The sequence below is a fragment of the Archocentrus centrarchus genome, unplaced genomic scaffold (genome assembly GCF_007364275.1).
Source record: "Archocentrus centrarchus isolate MPI-CPG fArcCen1 unplaced genomic scaffold, fArcCen1 scaffold_41_ctg1, whole genome shotgun sequence".
Classification (NCBI taxonomy): domain Eukaryota; kingdom Metazoa; phylum Chordata; class Actinopteri; order Cichliformes; family Cichlidae; genus Archocentrus; species Archocentrus centrarchus.
This window is the reverse complement of record NW_022060267.1, coordinates 2,184,964-2,202,436: the sequence shown is the minus strand read 5'-3', so window position 1 is coordinate 2,202,436 and position 17,473 is coordinate 2,184,964. Positions and strand designations below refer to the sequence as shown.

At 44.9% G+C, this 17,473-nt stretch overlaps 1 protein-coding gene across 3 annotated transcripts in view; it reads right to left on the bottom strand.

Annotated features, from left to right (window-relative positions):
• LOC115776999 (disks large homolog 4-like) overlaps positions 1-17,190 on the bottom strand; it is a 54,382-nt gene extending 37,192 nt beyond the window's left edge. The window contains exons 1-3 of one of the 3 annotated variants that reach the window (XM_030724801.1): positions 17,136-17,190; positions 10,609-10,728; positions 3,434-3,507 (exon numbers count right to left, since the gene is read on the bottom strand). In XM_030724801.1, coding sequence (XP_030580661.1) covers positions 3,434-3,507; positions 10,609-10,728; positions 17,136-17,154 — 213 coding nt within the window. In that variant the 5' untranslated portion in view covers positions 17,155-17,190. Of the gene's footprint in view, positions 1-2,906; positions 3,221-3,433; positions 3,508-10,608; positions 10,729-17,135 lie in introns of those variants that run through there. The other 2 variants (XM_030724802.1, XM_030724803.1) reach the window with 2 other exon arrangements.
• Between the last annotated feature and the right edge of the window lie 283 nt (positions 17,191-17,473).

The following is a 17,473-nucleotide window of genomic DNA, read 5'->3' as shown; positions in this document are numbered from 1 at the left end:
CACTGTGCTTCTGATAGCTAAAAATACATTGAATGTATAATAACTCTACAGGTGAGTGCAGTACTGCAAGTACTCTATGATCCAGTACAGTACTGTACACTGTGATCTGATAATCTATATGAGATATAAGTGTCCAATGATAAGCAGTTAGGAATGGATGGATATTATAACAACATTACACTATACCATCGTACAACACAATGAGACCACACAGCCTGACACCAGCTGCTGTGAGAGTGCTGATTGGTTAAAGACTGAGTGACCCTCAGTGATGAAGCAGCTGACCGCTCTGCTCTCAGGTGTTTTCTACCTCTCAGGTGTCCTGGAGTCTAATTTACTAATTATTTAAACAGATGATTCAGACACATGTTCACACTGAGCCCCGTCTAATGTGTGAGGTTAAATACTGACCACACAGAGGTGTTTAAGGTGGTCTTTAAGGTGGTATTTAAGTGGTTGGTGTCACAGCATCTCGGGATAAACAGGGTTCAACATGTTTCACCACCAGGAAACATTTAAATAATAAATTACTTCATGTACTTCCAGCCTAATCTGTATGACACAGTTTATGAATACACTTAGATTATAATGTAAATGTGCTGACTGCAGGCTGCAGGTACACTGTAACACCAACAGTATTCACACACATGAACCTGAGTACCATCCATCATTAATCCAGAGGGTTTACCATGATGTGGTCCACCCTGTGCAGCTGGAACAGCTTCAAGCTTCAGTTCTTGAGCTGATCTGAAGGCCACATGAAGGTTGGAGGTCTGCAGTCATTGACTCTGCAGAAAGTTGGTGACCTCTGTGCCCTATGACCCTCAGCATCCACTGACCCCTGTCTGTGATTTTGAGTGGCCTACCACTTCATGGCTGAGTTGCAGTTGTAGAAGCAGTCTGCATGCTGAGGTGCTTGGTTTATACACCTGTGGAAGTGACTGGAACACCTGGACTCAGTGATTGGATGGTGAGTTTAGGCAGTATAGTGTATCTGTGTGACAGATGTAACGACCCAGCAGCCTCTGCACACAGTTAATCTGACTTCATTTATCTGAGCCTCACATTTACACTCTGCAGGTCCTCATCAGGGCTGTGACTGTGAGAACAGTGAAGCACTCATCAGTGAACCTGTCTGCCTCACAGGTGAACTCAGACAGGTCAGCAGATCATCCACCCAGCATTCTGCTGGACCCTGAAGAGCTGGACCCTGAAGAGGTGCTGCTCTGCACTGATGAAGAACATGTTTACCCAGGATTCCTGCTATTAACTAACAACACTTCATCAACTTCAACCCTTCCAGTCAGGGCGTACTGTCACCTGTCACATTAGCACAACTGCACTTTGCATTACCATAGTTGTGCGATAGTTTGTCCTATCAGAAACGTTCACATGGTTTGTGAAACCTGAGAGATGGAGGTTCAGAGCCAACATGTGCTTATTACACTGATGCTGCTGCAGGAGGTGAACCTGAGTGTGAGAGTGGTGGAGGCGTGGACATGTACTGAGTACTACACTTACATGTATTTCAAACATGTCAGCAACGACACGCTTGGAGTCTAAACACACCACAATACACACACAACACAATGTGACATCAGATGATGTAATGTGATGATGATGAGCTGATTCAGAGGGAGGTTGATGCTCTGTCACGCTCACAGTACCTGGATCAGGGTTCCAGCAGTTAATCACCAGGTGGGCGGAGTTACTGTCGCTCCAGGTGTTAGAATTTCACCTGTTCACTATCAGAACTGTTCGCTATTACCACAGTTAGCAAGCGGGCCATGCTAATAGCAACAGCACGTGGCTGTCTGACCACCTGTGTGTCATTAGTCTCATCAGTATAAAGGGAGCAGCTCCTGCTTCCAGTCGGCTTCTCAGAGCTGACTGTCGTCTCTGCTGAAACCTTACAGTCTGAACAGCTCCTGCCCTACTTTGGCTAACCTCCTGCTCCCAGAAGCTGGAGCTCTGCTCCAAGACCCTCGCTGGAAACCCACCACTCACCTGCCACCTGCCTGCTCACCCTCCAATGGTAATCAGCGCCTCGTGGCCCGCCTCCAGAACCTTCACGTCCTGCAGTTTGGGAATCAGTGCGATACGAGATTCTCCAGGACCTCCTACTGGGGGAGTTTCTGGATTTCAGATAAATGTAACATGAAGACCTCGTACTCACAGTTGTACAGAGGTGTACGGTTACTGCACGACTTTCAGACCCGGTTTCACTCGATCTGTCCGTCCTAACGATGTTCCTGAGGTTCACACTGCCACACAACAGGTGATCCTGCCAAACCGTCCTGTAGCACTGACGGTCACCATCACGTTACTCACAGCTTCTCTAACACTCGTTAGCTTCCTGGATCAGGGCGGGCACGCCGCCGGGCGCCACACATCAAGGTGACAGTGCAGTTTAACACGCGACCTGTTGCACTGTGACTGCCGCCGTCCTCCCAAAGCGAGCCAGAGTCTGAGGAAACGTGACTGTCTCTGAGACAGCAGCACATGTGAGCCTCGACATGTGACACGCTGATTCCACATGTGCTCAGCATCCAGCACACGGCCCTGCTCACAGCTGGCTGCAGCTAGCCTCTGCTAACATACAGGCTAATGTGGCTATGCTAACACACACGGAGACAGAGACACACACACACAGAGACACGCACACACACACACACACACACACAGAGCCACACACACACAGAGAGACACACACACACGGAGACACAGAGACACACACGGAGACAGAGAGAGGCACACACACACATACATACACACACACACACAAACACTGGCTTTGATGCTTCATGAGGACACACATGGCGCCGTGGTGTTACGAGGACATGTGTGTGTGTCCTCATAAAGCATGAGTGTGTTTGGGCGGATGCATGCGGGCGGTCTGCTCTTACCTTGGTGGTGACAATGCAGAGGCAGTCCATATCCACACACACACACACTCTCACACACACACATTTCCACACACACTCACACACTCATGCTCTCTCTCTCTCCTCGTTCGTCTATCTGTCTTTCCTGCCTCGCTCGCCCGCTCTCTCAGCTCCTCGATCCTCCGTCTGTCAGCACCGAGCGAGCGAGAGAGAGAGAGGGGGGCGAGCGAGCGGCACAGGAGAGAGAGATGAAGAGGAAGAGGAAGACTGGTGTGTGTTTGTGTGCGGTGGTGGTGGGGGGGTGTACACCTCTTTGAGTCACTCCACAGAAAGAAGACATGAAGCGAGAGAGAGAGCGGGCGAGAGACACAGAAGACGAGTGAGAGGAGGAAGAGGAGGTGGGGGTTGGGCTCCTGTTGCCATGGTGTTATGCAGCTGTTGCCCTGGCAATGCTGCTGCAGCTGTTGCTAGGTAACAGCAACGGGTGTTGCCATGTGGATTACAAAGAGAGAGTGCGTGAGTGTGTGTGAGAGTGTGTGTGTTTGTACCTGGACAGGTGTGTGCTGTTGTTGGCTCGTCGCCTGGTTCTCACACACCGTCACCTCGTAAAACTCCTGGATGTCTGCGCGCACACACACACACGCGCGCGCGCACACACAGATTAAACACACATTAGTGGGGTTGTTTGAGTGTGTCAGGTGCGTGTGCTGCAGTTCCTCTGGTGTCCAGCAGAGGCGCCACAGTGAGTCAGTCCCATAAATTAACATGTTTACAGCTGATACACAAACTGCTTTGGTCTCTGTGGATCATTTCCTCCTTCATAACAGCTGTACAGTCACCTGTGTAAACTCAATTAAAGTTTGTATTATTGGGGGCGTGGCCTCTTTGACTGACAGGTGTAGGCTGACACAGCTAGCTGTAGCTGCTAGCTGTCTGCTAGCTTCCCCTCAGCTAACTGGAGTCCCTGAACTGGACCTGTGGACCGTGTTGGTGCTGTTGGAGCCTTTTGAATGCAGTTAAAACCTTTAAATCTTTGAATTATGAGGCCAAAGTCATGAAAATGGAAAAATGTTGGTGGAAAATCTGAAATTTGAGAAAAAGATGAAAACGTTTCACTAAAACTACGAGTGAAAACCAACATGGCCGACATCCAGGCTGTGATTGGCTCACAGAAAGCTTCAGCACAGCTGGATCTTTACTGGTGTTTAACATCAGCTTTAACACAATGAAACTGAATGAGTGGCTTTAAACACTGGAGAAAAGAAAAGAAGCTCATTACCACCCCTGTGCAGCAGCGCCCCCTGCTGTCTGTAGACTAGCTGACCAGTTATCACCACACAGACTAACACGACCTCACACAGTCGTCTCTTATACACAGATACATTTTCATTCTAAAACGCTCACGTTAAAAAGTTAAAGCTGTCTCATCAGCTGCTTTCATGGTCACTTCCTGCAGCTGTACGTCTGTCAGCTTCACTGAGGAGCATCCAGGATCTGCTGCAGCCACATTAAAGCTATGATGTACACACAGTGTGGCAGCAGCAGACATGATGATGGTAGGAGCACACAGATATGCAGCAGTGACTCCATCAGGTCAGCTGAAGGTGTAAACAGGTGTGGGCAGCATGGACATGTTTGCTACAGAGACAGCATCAGCATCCAGAGGCTTCCAGAGGACTGGACTGATCCTACAGGAGCAGCACTGTGGGAGGTTCAGGCAGGTGGAACAGCTGGAGTAACTCCATCCAGGAAAAGACAGTCCTGCTGCCAGAGGAGGCACAGACTCAGGAACAGCGTTCCAGGATAGAGACTTTTCCTGGGATTTCTGGGAGTGTGAAGGCTGCTGCTGATGAAGGTGTGAGAGTCAAAGCAGGCAGAGGTCCTGAGTATGAGCTATGAGCAGAGAGGAGCAGAAGTGCTTTATTCCAGCATTTAGGTCAAACACTGAAGGCATCATCAGGAAGTGTCCACAGTTAGAGCATCACTCTGTTTCCATTAGTCTGGTCTGCTGGAATCAAACCTATGCACACCGGCTCAGAAACATGACGCTCCCAGCAGCTTTAACTGGAAACGGTTTATGGATTATTGAGTAACTGGAAAACCTGGAAAACTGAACATTTATTAATAATTTTCTGTTGTGTATGTAAGAAAGTCTAATGATCCTCTGAGGTCCGTCCAGCTCGGACACCACGAGGACACTTCAGGAGGTGTTTTAGTTGCTGTGTTTGCAGGGTTATTATAGTTAACGAAAACGAACGAAATAACGAAAACTGAAATTGAAAAAACATTGTCGTTAACTGAAATAAATAAAAACTAAAATTAAAAGGAAGAAACGACAACTAACTAAAACTGAATTGTGAGTTTACAAAACTAACTAAAACTAACTGAAATTATAGATATTGTTATTTTTTCAAAAGTCTTGTGGATTGATATGAAATCATTTTTTTCCTCTCTCCGAGTTTAAGCTCGGAACGCCGTCGGGCAAATGGGTGCGCATGTGCGTGCGTGCGCACACCGCGCTGCTCCTCAGAGAGTCCCATGTGGTGTTTTTTTTTTTTTTTACTATGATAGCACAGATAGCAGCGAGTGTCTTGTTGTGGAGATGTTGTGGATGATGTACGGAACACTTCTTAGTCAGGAAAAAAAACACCAACATCAAAGTAGACCTGAGAAGCGCACACAAGGCAGCTACGGAAACCGCTCTCATCCTACAAGGCAACCCGGCCTGCACCTCCAGAGAAACGTGACTACTCGTCGGGTCAACGCAGCCACAACGTTGTGTTTAGTCCTTGTGCGTTTCCGGCTACTTTATCAGTCAGATAATAACAATCAGGACTAATAATCAAAGCATCAATATAAGGACTCACAAATGTCAGCAAATTCCTGGAGGGAGCTGCTGAAACTATGGGAATGGACGTGAAGGAATGAAGAAAGTGAAAAAACAGGGACAAATATGTTTGCACCCTAAAAACTGAGCACAAAGAGCGAGGACCAAAAAACCCCCAGCACACAACCACAAGGTAATTAACACACGCAATCCAGCTATACATGCATAAATGCGGACATGAGGTCGGACACTTCCGTAGGCTACAGAGGCCGCAAAGACCCTGCAAGTCTAATCAGCGAGCATCTAACCAAGCTAGCTCCAAAACAGAAGCAGCATCAGGTGGAGAGAACATCAGGATGCAGCTGGATTTGAGCTTTGACTCCTTCAAAGAGTTTGTTTTGTCAAACACCACATGTAGCTGTTGTTAATCTGCTGCACTGAGGCTGAACTTTATTGGGAGTTTATTGTAGAATTTATCGAGTTTTGGAGTTCATATTGTTAGCAGTTTCTCCCTGTTGATGTTCATGTGTGTCCTTAATATTACACACATTTAGCATGTAGTTCTGCTGTCTGTGAACAGTTGGTTGCTGAATTTATTTCTTTAAAGGGTATCTTTAAAGCGTACCTGATTACCGTATTTTTCGGACTATACGTCGCTCCGGAGTATAGGTCGCACCAGCCAAAAAATGCATAATAAAGAAGAAAAAAACATATAGGTCGCACTGGACTATAAGTCGCACTTTTTTTGGGGAGGGGGGGGGGGGGGGGGGGGGGTTGATAGAATCCGAGACCCAGAGCACAAATTCCATCTTGAACGGCAATTTAAAATAATAATGGATTAAAGAACAGGACGAACACGGTTACACCTACGGTATGCTAACGTAGCACATTCAGCTACATGACGCACAACGAACACGTGTTCGGTATTGTAACGTTGTAAACACACTTCCAAAGTCGGCGATATTCACAACAAAGGTCGTCTTTATTAACAGAAAAACGGCTGCTGTAGGCCACAGCCACGCCAACCACAACTACAACAGCGGAACAGCAACACACACACAGGCAAGCTCTCGGTCTTTTTCTCTCTCCATGCTGCCTTCACGAACCTCCCGAACAGTCCGAAATCCCACAACATCAACACGCTCTCTAACTAAGAGAATCGCTACAGTATGTTAACGTAACATTAAGTTATTCAGATAGCCATAGCATAAAGAACATACTAACAAGTTAACCAAACCATCAATCCATTGAATTCTTCATCCTCGGTGTCACTTCTAAACAATTCCGTACACTCCGTAGACGAAGCGCCGCTTCCTCTTCTGTGTCGCGTTAGTCAGACTCGTCGTCAGCTGCAGTTCCAATTATTCCAGCCTTTCTGAATCCCAACAGGATGGTTTGTCACTGAAGCCCATGTTTTCTTGATCCATCCAATGACTTCCAGGAAAGTTGGGTGGCGCATTCTCCCAGTTGCCGTTAAGCTGTGCTCTCCATCCATCATCCACTGCGCCCACAGGTTACGCAAGACTGCCTTAAAGCTGCAGTTCACGGAGATGTCAAGTGGCTGGAGTATTTTGGTTCATGTGTTATAAATGTCACATATACGTCGCTCCGGAGTATAGGTCGCACCCCCAGCCAAACTATGAAAAAAAGTGCGACTTATACTCCGGAAAATACGGTAAGTATGAAAATACTAAAACTAATACTGAAACTAACTAAAACTAAGCATAAAACCAAAAATAAAAACTAATAAAAACGAGCAAAACCACTCTGAAAACTAATTAAAACTAACTGAATTAGAGAAAAAAAAGTAAAAACTAACTAAAACTAAACTATAATGTAAAATCCAAAACTATTATAACCCTGTGTGTTTGTCAGAGTTGTGTTACCAACACTGCAAACCTGAGACAGATTAAAAAGACTGTTTAATAAATGAAAGCATATCCTCTCACAGTGGATCAGTCACTCAGGTCACTAAGACTTCACTCATATTCATTCATCAGCATGCTTTAAAAATACTGACGTTATTATTTATGTTCCAGTCTGTGCTCAAACACACTTCATGTAATTATCACACTATTATAAAACCAGCAGATCAACCTGTGAGCCAATCACAGCATGTTTGATTAAAGGATGGTAACAGAGTAACTGCTCTGAAACCTGCTGGATGAACTGGTTTCACTGGTTTATAAGAGGTGACTGACTCAGAGCACACACTGCATTTATGACTCATTTTAATATCAGACAGTTTGGCTCTGTTTGCAGGAGAGAAAAAACGTCTTTGTGGATTTTCAGGAAGTTTTCTGTATTTAAATGAAATGTAACCACTTCAACACCTGTGATCACATCTGTGTGAGGACAACAAGAGTGTGTTTCAGTGTGTGTGGATGGAGTATTGTGGACAGAATCCACCTCTGAGCTGATCACAGGTCAGATTTACTGCTTAGACAGAGCCCCTCAGATCTGTGATGTCATTCACATCACATGACATGAGCCCCATCTGAGGAGGGGTCATTAAACACATCAGTGTCAGCATCAAACATGAGCTACAGATTTACAGAGTTTCAGACCTCAGCAGAGCCAACACCATGAAAGCTCTCTGATATCTGTGACCTGAGTTTGATTCTAGAGACCAGCTGACCTGACCTCTGCTGCAGGACCCCCCCACCCTCTGTGGTCACTTCCTGTTTCTAATGTGTGAACTACAAAGAGTCCACGTGGTTTCTCTCTAAGCTTTGACTCATGCCTGAAGCTGGAGAACAGCTCAGGCTTCACGTGGACGAGGACCAAGCTGCTGCATCAGGCCTGCAGCTGAGGCAGGTCTGCAGTAAAGGCTGGTTCAGTCTTAATGGGCGGAGTCTGAGTGAAGCTTTCGTCCTCGTACAGTCACTGACAACAGAACCAGGAGAACCTGTGGATGAAGAAGAAGCTTCATCTTTGGCTCAATGAACGCTTCCTGCTGCTGGAGGTTAAACATCAGCTCCTCAGAAGCCCCAGGAGGAGGATCTGCACCTGAGCAGGAGCTCAGATTCAGATCCTGACACAATGCAAACTCTACGAGGGTGGAAATGATGGCTGCAGAGACACACCTGTACAGCAGGGGGCTCAGGCAGCTAAACGTCACCTGTTCTGTAACGATACCTGCAGGTCTAATGGACAGGTCTGACATGTGAGGAAGAGGCTGTGATGCAGTGAAAGTGCTCCCTCTAGTGTTCAGGCTGAGGTAGTGTGACCTCACAGAGCCAATCAGATCCTTCAGAGTGGAACCCAGCAGGCTGAAATAAAGAGGAACCCTTTAAAGGTCCTTATTAGACCATCATCCTCTGCGCTCTCACCATCAGCAGTCAACCTGCCCACATCAGCCAATCAGAGCACAGAGTCCTGTAATGACTCGCTCAGTGCCCCAACTCAGGGATCTCAGCCAATCACTGCACTGCCTCAGCCTGTGATGTCACTCCATCCAGAGTACACTAGTACTCAGAAAGAGTGATCTATTACTGCAGGGTATAAAAACACCACAGAAGAAGACTGTGAGCGAGTTAATGGATTACAGCTTCAGACTTCCTGTTATTATTATTTATGGAGACTCATGAATACACAGAGCCAGTCTGTTATATACTTATATACTAATGAATGTTTAGGTTACTAATATTTATAAGGGGCTCCGTAGTGCAGCGGTTTACATATTGACAGGCAGGAAAAGGTTGTTGGTTTGATTCCAGCCGGAGGCACAGATCCCCTCTGGGACTGTGTCAGGAAAACTGTGCCGGAGCTGCTGCTGAAAGCTGCTTCTTTATGGATATGTTCATAAAATAGGAGACAATCACAGGTGTTAAAAATATGAAGAAACCTCTAAATAATGCCCAAAATACTGATCTATCTATAGATAATCTAAAAATGATTACAATGCTTTGTAAAATTAAAAAATTTAAACAATGTTGACAAAACAGTGACCAAAATTCTGAAACATGTCATTTAAATTCCCCCAAAATCAAAACATATTATAAAATGATAAATAAAAATCCTGAGAAAAAAACAAATCCTAAAATATTTTTACATGTCAGAGAAAATGTAATGTAGTGATAAATATTCATATAATGTGAGAATAATGTCCACAAAATAAAAATCATCATAAAATCTCACTAAAATCTCCAAAAGCTTCAGAAAAATAAGAACAATATTAATAAATATAAGAAAGTGCCCACATCTGTGCATCATTATGGGAGAATATTCACACTGTAACACAGTTATCGAAAAAATATACCCATAAAATGTATGAAAAATATCAAATAACTGCTTGAAAAATATCAAATTATTTCTGAAAACTGTTTTTAAAATGCATCAAAGTTTGAAAAATATTAAAAAGCAGAATAATTAAATTCATTGTGAGAAAAAAATATTTTAAAAATGAACATTTCATTAGAAAAGAGCACATTAAAATGTTCTAAATCATAAAAATATTATTTTCTTTTTCCATCCTTTTTGTTCATGAGGGCAGCACGCTCACACCTCCTCTACATCTGTTTTATTTAAAGATGAAATAATATCCACAACATAAATTTATGAAAAATCTTAATAAAATATGATTATAAACTGTCAGAATAATTAATAAAAAGACAGGAAAACCCTGTTAAAATGTTCCAAAAACAACTGAAATATGCTAATTTTCAGAGAAATATTAATATGAGGAAAATACCCAAAACATATCCATGAATGTGACACAAAAATATCTGATAAATAAAGTTTAAATGATGTTTCTTTGTCAGCCACCTGCTGTCAGCTGATGTGATCATGTGACCTCTCAGGTTCAGGTGCTGTAATGAGCTCAGCTGATCACTGGACCCTGAATATAACCATGTTTGGAGGTGGAGGTGCTGAGGCCCCGCCCTCTGTTCTTACCCAGCAGAGCCTGGAACAGGTCGCTCTGGAAGATGTTGAGCAGCTTCTCTGCACGACCTTTGACCCCATCAGCGGCGCCAGCCTGACAGGCCTCCATCACCTGCAGAGCGCGCTCCGTATCTGAGGAGACACCACAGCACACACTTTACTGGACTCTACTGGACTCTGCTGGACTCTGCTGGCCTCTACTGGACTCTGCTGGACTCTACTGGACTCTGCTGGACTCTACTGGACTCTGCTGGCCTCTTCTGGCCTCTGCTGGACTCTACTGGCCTGTGCAGGTTTAAACTGAGCCATAATCACAGCTCGTGGTGCTGCAGCTGCTGCAGAGCCTATGAGGCTGGAAACATGCTGAGCTCACAGTGATGACTGCAGACCTACAGTCAGATCACTGTGTTTCACCTCTTTGTGGTTTATTTGTGTTGGTTCACTGCTGCTGACCCACAGTTAGAACCACTCCACTCAAAGCTGCACCACACCTGCCCAGACCCCACAGCATCAGAGCACACCTGGAACCATGTGCACTTCATACACGTCTCACCTGCTGCTTTCTTTTAATCTGTAACCAGATAAATGTTCCAGGTAAACATCACAGGGGGAACGTTCACTGCATTTAAAGTCTGATTTTAGTAAACAGTGGAGGCGGAGCCTCCCTCTGAGGTCATCACTGCAGAGCTTCACAGCATGGGAACGTTTCAAACAGGAAGTGCTCAGAAGAACCAAACTCTGTGAAGGAGGGACTTCCTGTTCTGCCACAGATGTCCATGTTCCTCAGGAAAGAGCATTTCAGGCAGAGCTGATGTAGAGACGCTGATGATGAGGGGTCACACAGAGGTCAAATCTTTATCAAAGACGGGAAAAGGCTGTGGGTCATTCTGATGGAGATAAATCACTCACAGTAACACACACACACACATGCACGCACACACACTCCAGAATAAAGGAGCGCCTCAGAGTTTTACACAACAGCTTCCTGCAGGTGTTTCACAATAAAAGCCTTGTTCACAAATGATTGTTCACTGAACCGTTGAAGGGCTTTTAATTTGAAGCATGCAGGAAATGTTGCCTTTGTATAAATGCAGTAACTTTAAAAGTACTGAGACTGAATGGTTTAATATGAGATCACTGTGATATCAAAGAGAAGTAAAGCTCAGGTGTGTTCAGCCGTCCAGGTACCACAGGTCAGTGACTCAGAGGAAACAGGTGAAGATCAGCTGGACTTTCCTGTTACTAATCATACTAAAACAATATGAGCTAACAGCAGAGAGGGAAGAGTCAGACCACAGGAGGAGGTCAGGCTCACAGAAGCAGGAAACATGCAGAAATATCACACAGTTATGTAAGTATTGTTCCTCCCTGATGTCACAGAGATCTGGAGCTTCAGGTGTGATCACAGGTAAAAGTGAACTCACCTGTTTGATGGTCTGTGAGCGTCTAACAGCACAGAGACTCTGAGCAGCTCACAAATTCAAATTACACACAGCAGGTGGATCATGATCCCACTGAGACTGATCCGTGTTTGCTCCTCATCCTGAATCCTGACTGAGTTTTCCTATGAACCTGCTGTATCTGCTGCAGGGCTTCAGCCTCTCAGGATCTCCTGCAGCTGGTGCTCAGCACTAACATTCCTCAGAAGAAAAGGTTTATTCCTGATTAAACAGGTCACATTCCCACATCTAATCCAAACAGCCTGATGAAGTTCACCGGCATCACATTAGAGAAAGTAGAAACCAGTAAAACCCCACCTCAGACCTCTGTTCTTCTGAAGAACTCCACCTGACTGAGCTCCACCTCCAAGTTAGCTAGCCTCTGACTCAGCACTTCATTAGCATTAGCAGCATAGCCACCCTCCTGAAAGGCTTCCCTGATCAAACACCTGCTGACTGCACTCACTCAGGTACGTGTTACTGCACCTGTGCAGGCTGAAGCCTCTGAGCCACTGTTAGCCTTCAAACAGGGAGCAGGAAGGCTAGCATTAGCATGAGCATTAGCATGAGCTCCAGCAAACAGCATGACTTCAGCTAGGTCACAAAAAATTTTAAACTTAATGGATGTTATGAAACCACTGCAAAGATCTTTCAGTGACACCAGGATCAACTTCATAGGACAATAAATAAGGAAGTTATCAGTCTTCTACAGCCACTGATAAGACACTGGTAAGACAGCAATAGAATAGAATAGAATAGAATAGAATAGAATAGCTGATCCAGAAATAGCCCAGTTTTTATGATTCTCTGTACTTGCTGTAACTTTCTTAATTCTAGTTCATTCTGAATGATTCTGGTACCATTGGAAAGCTTATTGGAAAGCTTATTGGGAGCTCTACAGGACTGTACTAATAGTATATTGTAGTTTCAATTAAGACATGGCTGGTTGGAAATAGGCCTGCAATGATTAGTCGACACTGTCGACAAAAATCGACAATAAAAATAGTTGATGACGAATTTAATTGTTGTTAATAGTCGTGTTTTTTATTACTGATGTTTTTTTTTTTTTTAACGGAGTGAGACGTCTTCCTGTCCGTCTATCTCTGGCGAGCTTCACACATGCAATACCTTATGCTAAATGTAAAAGCTGATAGCTAAATAAGTGCCATTTCATAACTATGTGATTCATAATCCAATTAGTCGATTAATCGTTTCAATAGTCGATGATTAATCTACTATCAAAATAGTCATTAGTTGCAGCCCTAGTTGGGAGCAGTTGAAAATACATGGTGAGATTTTTAGAACTCTAGTGTAAGTACTCAGTGTATTCAGACCATCATCAGTTCAAACACACGTTAGTGCCATTATAAGAAAACATGATGATAGAATAAATGCAGCTTTCACACCTGAAAATGATTTTAATGAAACTTTAAATAAACCCAAATATCAGTTAAGTCATGAGATAATCGCTGTGTCCAAACTTAGTATACATGTTAGTATCCATGTATACTAACACGTATACTAACATGTATACGTGTTAGTATACATGTTAGTATCCATGTATACTAACACGTATACTAACATGTATACGTGTTAGTATACATGTATCCAGTCTGCATATGACAGGAAATCAACAGGTTTCTATCTGCAAAGTATCCACATCAACAAATGTGTTCATAAAGTTTGCAGTTCAACTTTTACTCCCTACAGTAAGAACTGCACAAACATCCAGTGTGCACAGATGTGCTCAGCAGCAGATTTCAGATCAGCCAGTATGCAGCGTCCTCTGCGTCTCACCATCATCAGCTGACCTGTTTTATATGAAAACATGTTTCCATTCTTCTGTTCCTCAGTTCTCCCTGACCAGTGTTTTCACAGGTGACATCATCACATGATAGATGCTTCATCCAGGAACAGCTGGATGACCTCAGTGTCCTTCAGCTTCATTTCTTTCCTTCTTTTCTTCCTGCTCACCTGCACGACGTCTTATTTAATTTCCCTGTCTGTTCTTCTTTATAAGTTCCTGTTTTGTCTAATTACACATCATATTTCCAAGACACTACTTCATTTTTCCATGAACACATTCTGGTAACACAAAAGTCTGTATGAGCATTTGTGGTTCTGTCCTTTCCACTCTCCCTCCCACAGAGAGAGAAAACTACAGGTCCTCTATCCTTCTGATCTTACACTAATAACACAGTGAGCCTGAACAGATTAACCAATCAGAGAACACCATTTTGGTCACATGACCGTGACCACAATCCCTGATTGTGAAAGTGTTGAATCTGAGCAACATAAACACATAAATGAGTGACGTCCTGTCACGAGTCAAAAACGGGACAAAAGCAGTGGAATTCCTCTGTGTCACAGCCAGGAATCATTGGAAAATTCCAAGAATGAACCAGCTTAAAGCCTGAAATTCCAGGAGAGTGCAGCAGGCTTGGGAAACACTGAGCACACGTGTGCTAGCACGCTGTGATCATCAGTATTAGTGAGGAACGTCACATACTGACTTCCTGTTTTTCCATGTTTTCGGAGCTCCTGAGCCAAAGGTCAGTCAGACAGGTGTTTCAGCACACCTGTCTGAGGCTCACCTGTGCTTTCCTTCCTGTCTCAGCTCTCACACTCTTGCTGTCACAGTGAATCAGCACTTTACTGAACCATTCACATCTAAAGGAGCGACTGACTGAGGTGACGTCTGCAGACAGCATCCAGCTGCTCTCTGAGCTCACACTGAGACACAAACTGGAAACAGAGAAGCTTCACCTTCAAAGTAAAAGCTCTTCCTGAGCACACAGGTGCTGCTTTTACTTTGCAGGCGAAGCTGAAGTGTCTCAGTTTCCCTTCAGCTCAGAGAGCAGCTGGATGCTGTCTGCAGACCCGTCACTTCATTCAAACTACGACCGCAGCAGGTACCAGCCAATCACAGCGAGCTTCTCCAGCCAGGTGGGAGTACACGTTTTTCCAACAGGTGGCTGCCGGGGGTCACAGACAGGTCTGTAGGCCTTCTTCACTTGAGCCTACACTGTTACAGCTACAAGCCTCTACAGGTGTCTGAGGAAAATCAGCTGTCTGACCTTTGACCTCTGTTAACCCTTTGCTGCTGAGTTTATGGGCTGTCTCTCATTTTGGGTCAAATCTGAGTCACACTGTGTTTCAGGATGGAGATTATCTGCAGTGCTCTCATTGGCTAACAGCCTGTGATTGACAGGTTGTCAGCCAATGACATGTTAACACAGCCTGTGTGTTACAATAACACAAAGAGTGTTATAGGACTGAGCCTGTCTGAGTCTCTCTGACCTGTGACCTCTGACCCTGCTGCAGCAGCTCAGTGTGAGGACCACATGTTAACAACATGCTGTCACATGTGCTGCTGTGACATCATCATCTCAATCCATGAGTGTGAGAACATCAGTGAAGATGAATTAAAATGTCAGAAAGTAGAAACGATTGTGTGAACATATCAGGGTTGTTGTGATCGGGTGCTTTATAAATAAACCGGGACCTCCAGGCAAACCGGGACCTCCTAATCGACTCATAATCTTTGTGGTTCAGAATCATCAGGGTACCATAAAACAGAGGAACAGTACTGCTCTGAGTACTACAGATACCTCTACACTAAACCAGGGTTATAATAGTTTTGGATTTTACATTATCGTTTAGTTTTAGTTAGTTTTTAATTTTTTTTTTTTCTCTAATTCACTTTTAGTCAGTTCTTGTTTTTTTCTTTTAATTATAGTTTTTATTTGTTTCAGTTAACAAAAATGTTTTTTTCAATTTCAGTTTTAACTTTAATAACCCTGCAATAAACACAGGACTCCTCATACCCAGGTATCACTGCATGTTTGGCCCACACCTGTACCTGTACCTGGGCCACCTTTAGATCACGCTGACTCAGCTGATCCACAGGTCCACCTGACATGAACCCGATATCAGGTGCTCCACATCTGAGGCATAACTGTAAGCAGATCAGACCCAGCTGTGTGTGCTCTCAGAGGGCAGGGTTCAGCAGTTCAGAGTCAGGTGGAGGTGTTTGTCTCTGCTGCCCTCTCAGGCTGACCTTCAGCAGTCAGACACTTCCAGGAACAGCATCAGTGCTCCCGGCTCTAATCCGACCGTCTGCTCAGGAAGTGCATTTAGAGGAAAAGGAGATCAGGAGTAGGAATTAGAGCCATGCTGAGGAGAAGACCCTAAGATGACCCTGAACAGGTCACCTGCCAACCTGGCAGATGATCAGAGTACCTGTGAGTCTGACGAGGTCTACAGGAAGCTGCAGGACAGGCTTCTCCTGACAGCAGACATCTTAGTCTGGGCCACGAGCTGTCCTCATTTACACCACTGCAGCCGGACACAGTCCATCCATCCATCCATCCATCCATCCATGTCTGGGTCATGAGGACAGCAGTCTAAGCAGAGACCTCCCTCTCTCTGGTCACCTCCTCCAGCCCCTCTGAGGTGTTCCTAATCCAGCTGAGAGTTATAATCTGTCCACTGTGTCCTGGATCTACCTCCTCCAGGAGGACACACCTGAAGCAGCTCACCTGGGTGGCATCCTGAGACTAAGAGCAGCTCTGAGAGCTCCGTCAGTGAGGAGCCTCCCAGCTGCTCCACCCAGACAGAAACTACAAATATGGCTGATTCCTGCTGGACTCTCAGACTGAAGCACAGACGGTCAGTGTCAGTCCCCAGCTCCTCTCTGTCTGTGTGTCTGTCTGTAACACAATAAAGTTTCTCAGTGTTGAATCCACCGCTGCTCTCAGGAGCTCGGGTCACATGATGCAGCATGTTTCTGCTGAAGCTTCCTGCCTGACGCACTCTGAGGTCAGACCAGGAAAACCAGGGAAATGAGATGGATCCCAGCGTAACCATGGTGACCGACAGAGGTCAAAGGTCACACAGACAGTAGATTTTACAAGTATCAGCAAGGACAGCAGGAAAGGAAACAGAAGAAGAAGAAGAGGCTGAGGACGAAGCACAGGAGTGACCACACACACACACACACACACACACACACACACACACACACACACACACACACACACACACAGAAACAAACACAGACAGACAAGCAGAGCGATGATGTTGGAAAAAGCGTCTCACCTTCTCTCTTCAGCGGCATGTCGTCTCTCTGATCTACACTAATCCTCTTTGGGGATTTTACAGATGCTCGCAGTGCACTCTGGGTAACGAAGTCCTAATCCCTCCACAGAGAAGCCCCGCCCCCCTCCACTCTCCAGTTCACAGGATTGGACGATGCTGCCGGCCTCAGTGTGAGTCACAGTTTAAATACAGCTGATGAAGAAACAATTAAATGTAATTAATCTCAGTGTGTGTGTGTGTGTGTGTGTGTGTGTGTGTGACTGATAAAGATTACAGTATAATATTAAACTGGGGTCAGCTGTTTTATTACATGTTGAGCTGAGATGGAGGGGTGTGTG